This window comes from Chrysochloris asiatica, unplaced genomic scaffold (genome assembly GCF_000296735.1).
Source record: "Chrysochloris asiatica unplaced genomic scaffold, ChrAsi1.0 scaffold00161, whole genome shotgun sequence".
Taxonomy (NCBI): Eukaryota; Metazoa; Chordata; class Mammalia; order Afrosoricida; family Chrysochloridae; genus Chrysochloris; species Chrysochloris asiatica.
This window is the reverse complement of record NW_006408679.1, coordinates 2,687,674-2,699,285: the sequence shown is the minus strand read 5'-3', so window position 1 is coordinate 2,699,285 and position 11,612 is coordinate 2,687,674. Positions and strand designations below refer to the sequence as shown.

The following is an 11,612-nucleotide window of genomic DNA, read 5'->3' as shown; positions in this document are numbered from 1 at the left end:
TCCAGCTCATTTGCATCCGTTGCTCTCTTCTGCTTTTAGACATGTTTTGATAATGTTAATTGTTTCTTATTGGGCATGATTATTCTTATTTTATTATAATTATTAGTAATATGATCAGGAGATAGGCAGCGGGCGGGTTGGGCCTTGGGTGTGCCTGGGCCTCGGCGACTGGGCTGTGGAGGTTTGGGCCTCGGGTGGGCAGCTTGTTTGGGCCTCGGGTGGGCAGTTTAGGCCTCAGGGGGCCAGGGTGTCAGCAGCTGGACTTCAGGCGGATTGGGCCTCGGCGACCAGGCGGGTCTTGGCCGCGGTGGCGGGTGGGTGATTTGGGCCTTGGTTGGGCCTGGGCCTCTGTGGCCGGGCTGTGGGCAGGTTGGGCCTCAGGGCAGGCCTTGGCCTCAGTGGGCATGTCTGGGCCTTGACCTTGGTGGGTGGGCCTGTGCCAGGGGCTGGCCTGGGCCTTGGTGGGTGGGCCTGGGCCTTGGGCGGGCCTGAGCCTCGGAGGCTGGGCAGAGGGCTAGCCTAGGCCGAGGCAGTGGAGGGCGGGGGATAGTGGCTGCAGGAAGGTGGCGTCTGTGTCTGATGACGTCAAAAATGCCTCTCTCTGTCTCTCTGTACTGTGGGTACCCTGAATTGCCTGGTATCTGCGCTGATATCCTTTACTATGGCAAGGAGACCCCTTTGGGAAGGGCTATGTCGGCTCCTGAGGCTTTGTTCTTATATGCTTCCTCTCCTCTGGAAGTGCCACTTTCTGAAGGGGCTTGCTCCAGCCTGCTCCCCGCCTGCCCCCCCCCCCCCCCCGCACTGTAAGCTCTGCAGGGCACGGAGGCAGTTGCCGGAGCGGTAGCCGAGTGCAGGCGGGTGAAAGCTCAAAAGGCCTGTAATTCCTCAGCAATTTGATCTTCTAAAAAAGCAAGTTCAGAATGTTGAAACATAAGGTCTTATGTTTGCTCAAAGGCTGTCTGTCTGCTAGACGGAGGTTTCCTTTGTGCAATACCACCCTTTTCCCCAGTAGCCTGCCCTACCTGTGCTGCCTGGTCAGGGACGCACTGGAAGTGCTGCCATTAACTTCTAGCTCATTTGCACCATGGTAAGAGAACATATTCTGGAAAATTATAATCACTTGAAACTTGATGAAATTTGCTAGAGGGCCAACACACAATTCCTAGAAATATTCCACATGTGTTTGAAAATAATGGGTATTTTGCAGTTAACTGTGTTTCTCAAATCTTCTTTATCCTTACTAATTTTGTTGCTTATATTTTCAAGCTGTTACTAAAAGAGCTCTGGAAACTGTTCCACTGTAACGGAATCTTTCTTTTTGATTCTCTCAGTTTGTCAATTTTTGTTGTTCATCTAAGGTAGGATAAGTTATGTGCAAACTTTGAATTATTATTTCTTCTTGGTGACCTAAACCTTTCATCATTATGAACTGCCCTGTATATATTCAGTAAATTTGTTGATGTGAGTGCTGTGGCTCTGTAAGGCATGCACTGGACTGCTAACAACAAGGTCTATGGTTTGAGTCCACCAACTGCTCCACAGGAGAAAAAGAAGACCTTCTGCTTCCCTAAGATTTATAGGCTTGGAAACCCTATACAGGGTCACAATGAATCAGAACTGATTTGATAGCATTTAACATTTGTTGCCCTGAATTTTATTTTGTCAGATTTCAAGGACTCTGGTAGCATAGTGGTTATGAATTGGGCTGCTAACCTCAGGGTCAGCAGTTCGAAACTACCAGCTGTTCCACGGGAGAAGATGAGGCTTTCTGCTAGTATAAAGATTTACAGCCTCGGAAACCCTGAATGGGGTCGCTATGAGTCAGAACCGACTCCACAGCACATAAACAACAACAATAAAGAGCTTCTTTTGTTATTTTTAAACTTTGTACTGCATATCTTCTTTATATTTAAAAGATTTTATCCTTTCTAGATTATTTTATATTAAATGTATACAAAATAACCATCATGGAGTAGGGTCTAATACTTTGATCTAGTCTGACAATAAAAAATTTAGCTCACTTATATTTAACATAGTGAGTTACTTGATGGAACAAATAGTTTTGTGCTCAGCTACTAGCCAAAAGGTTTGCAGTTCGAATCCACCCAGAGACACCTTAGAAGAAAGGCATGGAACTCTACTTCTGAAAGGTCACAGCATTAAAAACCCTATAGATTATATAGTTGTACTATGCACACATGGGGTATCCATGAGTCAAAATCAAACTGATGAAAACTTCCTCGTGTGTGTGTTTAATTTTAATATTGCTGTGCTTGCGGTTGAGTAGATTTGGATTCATAGTGACCCTATAAGTCAGTGTTGAACTTACCCACAGTGTTTCCTAGGTTGGTATCTTTATGGGAACAAATCACTAGGTCTTTTTCCTGAGGAGTCAGTGGTGGGTTCAAAGGGTCAACCTTTAGGTTTGAAGCCTACGGAATTTACAGTCATGCAGACAGCCAAAGAATCGAACATACCCACCAAACCTACTTAATTGTATAGTCAGTGGCATTGTGTAAGGTTGGGAATAAACTGTATTGTAATATTGACTTATTAGGAGGTGCTCAGTGTGAGAGAGAGTGATAACAAATAAATATTATATATAACATTTATCTCAAGATAAGTATTTTTAAACATTATATACAAGCACACAAAGAAAAAAAGAAACAAATCCTTACCAATTTTTCTGCTTCTGTGTTCATTTCTCTTAACTTCTTGATGTGTTCCTTTTTAATCATGAGGATTTTTGATAATTTGGTCTATAGGGAGAAAATGTTTTGGAATAAACAGAGGCATTTAATTATATCAATGAGATACCATATTTCCAACTTTTCACTAAGATATTTTAACAGTAATTTAGAGTTTAAATATAAATATAGCAAGGTTATTTTATTTTTATAAGTCTGATTGATTCGCTGACAGGAAAATATTACTTTAAAATCCATTAAGCCAAGATATGTTAAAAGGACTAAGAAGTCAATCTGGCCAGGCTCTCAAGGGCCAACGTGAGATAATTTATCCATCAAAAATAAGACAAATTACAAAGGATTGTTGCTATTGTTATTAGGTGCAATCAAGTCAGTACTGACTCATAGCAATGCTATGCACAGCAGAATGAAACACCGCCTGATCCTGGGCCAACCTCACAATTGTTGCCACACTGATGCTGTCACTTTGCCAATCCATCTCATTGGAGGTCTTCCTGTTTTTCTCTGACCCTCAACCCTACCAAACATGATATCCTTCTCCAGCGGCTGGTCCCTCCTGACACTATGTCCGAAGTATAAGAGACGAAGTTTGGCCATCTTGGCCTCCAAGGAGCACTTTGGCTGCACTTCTTCCAACACAGACCCGTTGGTTCTTTTGGTAGCCTATGGTATTTTCAATATTCTCCTCCAACACCATAACTCAAAAATATCAGTTCTTCTATGGTCTTCGTTATTCACTGCCCAGCTTTCACACTCATACGAGGTTATTGAAAATACCATGACTTGGGTCAGGTGAACCTTAGTCCTCAGGCTGACATCTTTGTTCTTCAACACTTTAAAAAGGTCTTGCTGACAGGGCTGATGAAAGGAGATGGGGATAGATCTCATGTGGCACAATAGTGAAAAACTGCTATCAAGACTGACTGTGAGGGTTGGAAATGTAAAAGTAGATGTTTTGTAGCAAAAGGAGGAGACTGACTGACTTTGCAGTCCAGGAATGGAGGTCCCTGGGACCATCAAGGAAGAAGACCCTCTACAGGGTCACTGTGGTCGGAACCAACTTGACAGCACTTAACAACAACAATAACAACTTGTCCAAATGGATTTCTGGTGTGGCACTGTGGGTTAATGCAATGGGTTGCAAAGTCGGTTTGAACTGCCAAGATCAGTGGTTCAAGCTCACCAGCTGCTCCTTGGAAACTTTATACAGGGTTGCTGTGGGTCGGAAAGAACTGAATGGCACTCGTTGGTACTGATTCGATGGCACTTAACAACAACAATCATCTATAAGTTTAAGCACTGGACCACAAGGCTGGTTTGAAATGCAAGGTTGGCGGTTCAAACCCACCAGGTATGCCTTGGAAACCCTATACAGGGCCACTATGAGTTGGAACCGACTCAAAAGCACTTAACATCATCTATAAAAAGAGGAAGGTCCCCAACGAGATGGACTGTCCAGGTGGCAACATTGATGGACTCAAACGTGGCAACAATGCTGAGGTTGACTCAGGATTGGGCAGTGTTTCGTTATGCTGTGCATAAGGTCGCTATCAGTTGGTACCAACTTGATGGCACCTAACAACAACAATATTTGTGAGAATGACAAACCATGGCTATTTTTCTATTATCACCTTTTCATACAAAAATATTTCTCTTTGGAAGCCAACAGCTGTAAGTATAAGAAATTCTACGTTGTTGTTAAGTGCCGCTGAGTTGGGTCTTACTCACAGTGACAGAGTTTCCAAGGAGCAGTTGGTGAGTTTGAACTACCAACCTTGCAGTTCAAACCAACCTTAAGCTCCAGTGCATTATCCTATGTCACCACACCAGGACATCTGTATTACAGGAATAATGTTAATTAAAAAAAAATAATAATTAACAATGTCTTATTGAAAAATATAAAATACTATACACATGCACAAATGACAAGTTTCTACAAAATTGTTCAAAAGGTAAACACTTGTCAATATTTTAATGGATTATAGTATAAACATTTGTTTACCATGAGTTAGACTTGACTAAAGGACTTGGTTTTAGCTCTCCTAAGGGCAAAAAAAACTCTGTTAATGTAGTCGTTATGAGTCGGGTTGCTAATCTCACGGTCAGTAGTTCGAAACTACCAGTACTTCCACAGGAGAAAGATGAGAGGTTTTCTGCTCCCACAAAGATGTATAGCCTTGGAAACCGTATATAGGGTTGCTAAGGGTTAGAACTGACTCCACAGCATATAATCACCACCACTACCATCCTAAGCCAAAGGAGCCTTAGTGGTACTGAGTTAGACTTTGGACTGTTAACTTCAAGGTCAGCAGTTCAAACCCATCAGCAACTACTCAGAAGAAAGATGAAGAAAAAGCCTTGGAAACGCTAAAGAGCAGTTCTACTCTGTTCTTTACGGCCGCGATGAGTAAGAATCGACTCAATGGCAATGGGTTTTGGTTTAAGCCAAAGTACTTTTTCTTTTAAAAAACAGAAAGAAGAAACAAGTCAAACATTAGATTCTGATTAAAACTAAATAACTTAGTCTAACTTTCAAAACTAACAACTCACTAATCCACTGCTGTCCAGTCGATTCCACCCCACAGTGACCCTGAGGTTCTAAGTCTTTACAGAAATAGATAGTATCATCTTCCTTTGGAGGGGCTGGTGGGTTTGAACAGTTCATCTTTTGGTTAGCAGCTCAACACTTAAGCCACTGTACTACCAGGGCTCATTAACAGCTGCTCATTGGTGATGGTGAGTGGTTAGTGGTTCGTGGTGGTGTGCTATCAAATCAGTTCCAACTCATGCTGACCCTGCAAATCTTTAAGGAAGCAGAAAGTCTCATCTTTCTCGGCAACAACTCATTACATGCTTTAAAATAATAATATAGTGCTCAGCAGACCTTGACTGGAGTACTGGTGTTACGTTGTAGGCTAAGCACTGGATGGCAAGGTAGGTTTGAACTGCAAGGTCAGTGGTTCAAACTCACCACACGCTCCTCGGAACCAACTCAATGGCACTTAACAACAATAGACCTGGGCTGGTTCTCAGAAAATAACGTTCAACATATTTCTAAACTTATTTCAACTTAGATTTCTTAATGACTAGCTTTCTGCTCCTATAAAGATCACTAAAGACTCAGAAACCTTATATAGGATCACTATGAGTTCAAACCGACTCAATGACACTAGCAACAATAATAATCACTAAATTAATTCTGGTAGTGCAGCAGGTTATGCACTGGATGGATAATCCCAAGGTCAGCAGTTCAAATCCACCAGAGGCTTCTTGGAAACCCTCTACAAGGTCGCTATGAATTGGAACTGACTTGACAGCACTTAACAACAACAACAATCACTAAATACTTAGTAAGTAAATATCTGTTTCTAGTCTCAGTAAAAGAAAGAATTCCTTTTAACAATATAGCTAGTGAAACATCAAAACTATTAATGTATCAGGTTACTCTGTTGTTGTTAAGTGTTGGTAAGTTAGTTCTGACTCAAAGTGACCCTTAACATGGTTTCCAAGAAGTGGCAGTTAGCAGTCCAGTGCTTATCTTATAGCACTACACCAGGAGATTACAAAATAATAATAATAAAAAAAAGCACTAAAAAAAAAAGCCCTCATATCTACCCTAAATCAGGTGAGACTGTAAGTCTTTATGAGAACAGAAAGCCAGAAAGTCTCGTCTTTCTTGGTGGCGTGGCTGGTAGAGTCAACATGTTGACCTTGTGTTTTGCAGTCCAGCTCGTAATCCACTACACTACCAGGACTTCAACTCAGAATTTCACACAACAGAGCGTATGAGTTCTTAAAAATAGCAAAATAGTAAGAACCAAAGCTAATGAAAAGTTCAACAAGAAGCCTCCAAGCCTTTTTTGGCTGTGGTAACTTATTTTCAGGCTATGTTGGATATAACAGAATTTTAAAACAACAAAATGATAAAAGAACGGTATGCAAAAATATTTGGCTACAGAAAAATTTCAACTTAGCAATATAAGACATTAACTGATATTTTAACAGATAGTCAAAATATTTGCAGCAATTCTTACCACTTGGATAAGGAATTCTACTGGAAAACCACCTAACGTTTCAGTGTCGGAACCAGAAATTTTATTTCTCCAAGGCGACTGTCCTAATAAAGGATCATTATCCTATGAGAATGAAAAGAGTATACTTAAATATCTTATTTTTAGATAAAGAGCAAATTTCATTATAGGTAATAGAATATTAAAAATACTACCAAAAAGAAAACATGAGCAGGCTTCAAAAAGCTCATGGAAGAATTCCATTTTCTTATCATTTTTCCACAAACTTCTGAAGGCCCCCTGACCCTATTTCCAGAGTAGAGGCAACTATTTACTTATTTAATATTTCATACCTCAAATATTTGGATGCTTGTGAAGTTGTAATAATTTTTTAAAAATGTGTAATAAATATGTATTTCACAGGAACATAGATCACATTAATAATAATCATTTAAGTTACTGATGACATTTCTAAATTATTATTTACCGTAATAGGTGACTGGAGAGGAGGAGTGTAATGTAACCGTGGTGGGGTCATGAAAAATCGAGAAGGCCGCTGTTTTTGTCCAAAGGCAGCAATTGGCATTGTCTCGTGAGGTTCATTACTCTTTGGGAAGAAAAAGAATAGTCCAAAGACTTAAAAGAACTTTACAATCATTTTAGCTCTATAAACATATTTCAGTTTGAGATATATTATTATTGCATATGCTATGTTTATCACAGAATATATTGAGCTATAATGATTAAAGCATTTCGAAGTATGAAACAACTATTTTTTTTGCCAGATGTTGAATCCATAAAACAGAAGAATTAAGGAAAAAGAGTACCTGAATATTCCTTAACTTAATTAAAGTAAACTCTTATCTAGCTTGGAAGAAACATTTGGGTGCTCTTAAAAGGAAAATTACACTGATAAAACTGAAATGAAATCTTCCTTTCTTGAGAGGTTTAAACATTTCATCCTTTAATGTAAACATTTAAAGTTGGTTTAAGTGTAAGAACTGTCCAGTCAGTTCTGACTCATAGCAACCCTATATAGGGTTTCCAAGGGACAGTTGCTGGGTTTGAACTGCTGACCTTGTGGTTCGCAGTCTAGTGCTAATCCTACAGCACCACATCAGGAGTCTAAAAGAAAGTTGTTATTGTTGTTGTTAAGTGCTGTCAAGTTGATTCCAACCCATAACAACCCTTTTTAGGGTTTCTAAGGAGAAGCTCGTGAGCTTGAAAACCCTGCAGTTCAAATGATTTTGCAGTCTGATGCATTAGCCCACAGCGCCATACCAGCACTCCAAAAGTTGGTATACTTAGCTCTATATCTAACTGATATCTTCTTTCTCCTCTATATAAAGGATATTTAAATAAAGTTACTATTTTTTTTTTAAAAATACATAGCAGAATTGGAAGATTCTTCTCTCCTATTTTTGCACTTGAGATACTGCAAGTTTGCTGTTCAATTCTAACTTCATCATCTTTGAAAACCAAGCTTATATTAAAGAAAGAAAATGACGGAAGCTAAAAATGAACAATTTAATTTCCATAATGCTTAAAGGCAGTATATTTTACCATTTTTCACTTTTAGAAAACTTCATTAATTTTAGTTTTTAGTTCTTCAAGTTATTTTAACTTAATAATATATAACTTTAATGGCACTGTTAAATCAAGCATCAAGAGTTTTTCAGTCTAACAGACTGTACCAGAAATTCAAAAGATCTAGATTCTATTCAAGCATAGCATGAAACCAATTCTAGAGCCTTGAATAAAGTACACCACATATTTATGTTTAAGTTTCATCATGCACAAAGTGAGAGTTTTATGCTTACGCTATAAAACTCTCAGGAAAAAAACCCAGTAGAATACATTTGAAAGTGCAAAATGTTATTTTATATCTTCAAAAGTATTTACAAGAGGGCTATACTTTACCCAAACAGACTAAATAGAAGGGTTTTGCAGCTTTCAACCACAGACCATACAAGGGGACTTTAAAAAGTTTGTTGAAAAATTATGGTACCTTTTAATCCCATTTTCCACAAACTTTTTGAAGTCCCTTCATATAGTCAGGAGAGACAGTTCTGGCATACTGAAGTGCTGTGCAGATAAGGTAGGGCAGAGGATCCAAACTGTAAGTCTTTCAAGTTTTTGGAAAATGTGGAAGCCTTTAAGTATTCTTTGATAACGAGGGGGGCCTATAGTTCTACTTGGAAGGTAGAGTAGGCAGGGCTGGCGACCCCTAAGGAACTCCTCCTCCCGTGACCTGAAGTCTTAATTCTGTCATAAAATACAATGTCCAGAAAACTCTACATAACATATTTAACACAAATGTATTATGAAATACTACTTACAAGAACTTCATAGTCAGGGATGGTATGGGTTCCAAGTCCTGTCCTATCAAAAGTTACTCTATAAGTAGCATTAAGAGTATCCACAGCATCTATTTGTCCAATGAACAGGCCATCATGAACACCACGCAATCGTGCTGAGAAAAGAAGTAAAGGTACTATAATGTTTGGGAGATGTAAGAAACGTCAAATATAATATAAAACTGTTGCAAGTATGTAACTTAAATGGTTAAAAGTATAGCATATTGTCTAGTATAGTTTCAAACTAAGCAAAAAAAATTTTTTTGAAACAAAGAACAAGACTATAAATGATAATAATTTACTATACAAATAAAATCATATAACTACTAAGCTAACAAGATTACTTTCAAAGGGAATAAAAAAATTTAAATCATTGCTTTGAAATCTAAATTGCAAAAAAGTCAAGTAAAAGAACTTTTATTTTTATATTCCTGAGTGAAATGCAAGTTGTTGCACCATCAAGTAGGTTCTGACTCATAGCGACCCTGTATAGGGTTTCCAAGGAGTGGCTTGCAGGTTTGAAATGTCAACCTTGCGGTTAGCAGTCTGGTGCTTATCCTATAGTGCCACACCAGGACTTTGGAAAAACTAGTAGTTCAAATGAAAAAATAAAAGAAGAAAAAGATGACAAATGAAAAAATAAAAGAAGAAAAAGATGACAAGGATGCTATGCAGAAAAATTAGCAGCAGGTCTAAAAGTGATTCCTTAGAAAGGCTTGCCTGCAAGACTGGTCACTAGCTGGCCTCTGAGAACTGGATTTAAGGAGTATTCTTGACCATACTCTAACTGATAGGGGTGATTTACTGGGTCTAGACTATGTTTGTGTATTATGGTTTTTTCTAAATACCTACTTTCCTTCTAAAGTCTAGAACTTTGGTATGTACTAGGCAGAGGGTGCCTATATAACTAGCCCCACTAAAGCCCTAATGAGCTTCTTCACTAGGAAAACATTTCACATATGTGTTGTTATGACTTGTTGCTGAAAGAATTTAGCATGCCTTCTGTGACTCCATTGGGAGAGGAGTCTTAGAAGCTTGTGCCTGGCTTCTTCCAGACTTCACTCCATGTCGTTTTCCCCTCCGTTAAATTTCCCTGGTTTACTTTTGCTGTAATAAATCTTAGTCATGAGTATAAATAACTCTATGCTAAGTCGTCCTGTGACTCCATCTAGTGAAATCGCCCAACCCGGGGGTGGTCTTAGAGACTGTTTACTCAGATGCCCACTGTGTCACACTATCAGTCTTGTCCAGTCAGAAATAACATCAGGAAGGTCCAGTCATTCAGCATAAATGAAAATATAATTTTGAGTGGAAAATATTAAGAACAGTAGAATTAAATTAGGCAAAAGGATATATTTTATTTTGACAAGAAGCACAATAAGCAATATTTTATTGGTGATGGTGGTTATGTGCTGTAGAGTCAGTTCCAACTCACAGCAACCCAGTTAGCAGCCCGATTCATAACCACTATGCTACCAGAGCTCCTTAATACTTTAATAGAACAGAGAACTATTCACTGAATAAAAATTAAAGTAAAAGGATTAATTGACTTAAACAACTGTAGAGGGAGACTAAAATATCACTTTCAATCTTTGACAATCAGCTATGGAAAAATGAATAGGGATATAAAGATACCAATGATAAAGTCAGAAAAACAAAAATAGATAGAAAAGGACTTCTGTTTATATCAGTGTGAAGAGCTTACTGATTCTCCTCTTGTCAGACTTATTCAAAACAGTCAAAATCAACCATTTCAGGGCACTGGAAGTTGACCACAAGCAGACAACAAATTCAGCAATGTTCACTGTTGGAGTCAGTGGCCCTTTTGCATGAGACTATTCCTACCTCTTATCCCTTGACCCTAACACACACACACACCACAGTACAGAGCTGGTCGTGAAAAGGAGCAGTGTTGTTGCTATAGGGGGCAGACACAACATAGGCCAATGGCAAAGATCTTTGGCTTTGTTAAAAGTAGCAAACTTGATTAGAAATGAACAAGGAAAAAAACTCCAGCTTTATAAGCTCAACGTTGTGATCTGGCCTGGGATAAACAGCAGATTTATAAGAAACTTAATAGGGAGCTCCTGGAATGCGAGAGTCACAAAAAAGCTGAGATAAGTTCATCTATCCCTGACTACCCGAGAAATTATCTGAATAACTCTGGCAAAAGGTAGAAGTTCATGATGACTTTCAACACGTTCACCAACCTACACAAATATCAATCAGAGGCCTTCAAGCTTGACATATTTGAGCACATTCTCTTCTCAAATAATTTGCTGACTACTCAGTTATAACGTAGTGGTTATGAGTTGGGCTGCCAACCTCAAGGTCAGCAGTTCGAAACTACCAGCGGTTCTGCAGGAGAAAAATGAAGCATTCTGCTCCCGTAAAGATTTACAGCCTCGGAAATCCTGTGCAGGGTCACTATGAGTCAGAACCGACTCCAAGGTACTTAACAGCAACAAGTTATATAGAAGGAGCTCTGGTAGCGTAGTGGTTATGAGTCGGGCCGCTAACCTCAATGTCAGGAGTTT

The 11,612-nt window shown here is 39.1% G+C and overlaps 1 protein-coding gene across 2 annotated transcripts in view; it reads right to left on the bottom strand.

Moving 5' to 3' along the window:
* LIN9 (lin-9 homolog (C. elegans)) overlaps positions 1-11,612 on the bottom strand; it is a 143,367-nt gene that overhangs the window by 24,356 nt on the left and 107,399 nt on the right. For both annotated transcript variants that reach the window (XM_006871130.1, XM_006871129.1), the window contains 4 exons: positions 9,058-9,191; positions 7,206-7,325; positions 6,743-6,844; positions 2,679-2,759 (listed from right to left, as the gene is read on the bottom strand). In XM_006871130.1, coding sequence (XP_006871192.1) covers positions 2,679-2,759; positions 6,743-6,844; positions 7,206-7,325; positions 9,058-9,191 — 437 coding nt within the window. The remainder of the gene's footprint in view (positions 1-2,678; positions 2,760-6,742; positions 6,845-7,205; positions 7,326-9,057; positions 9,192-11,612) is intronic.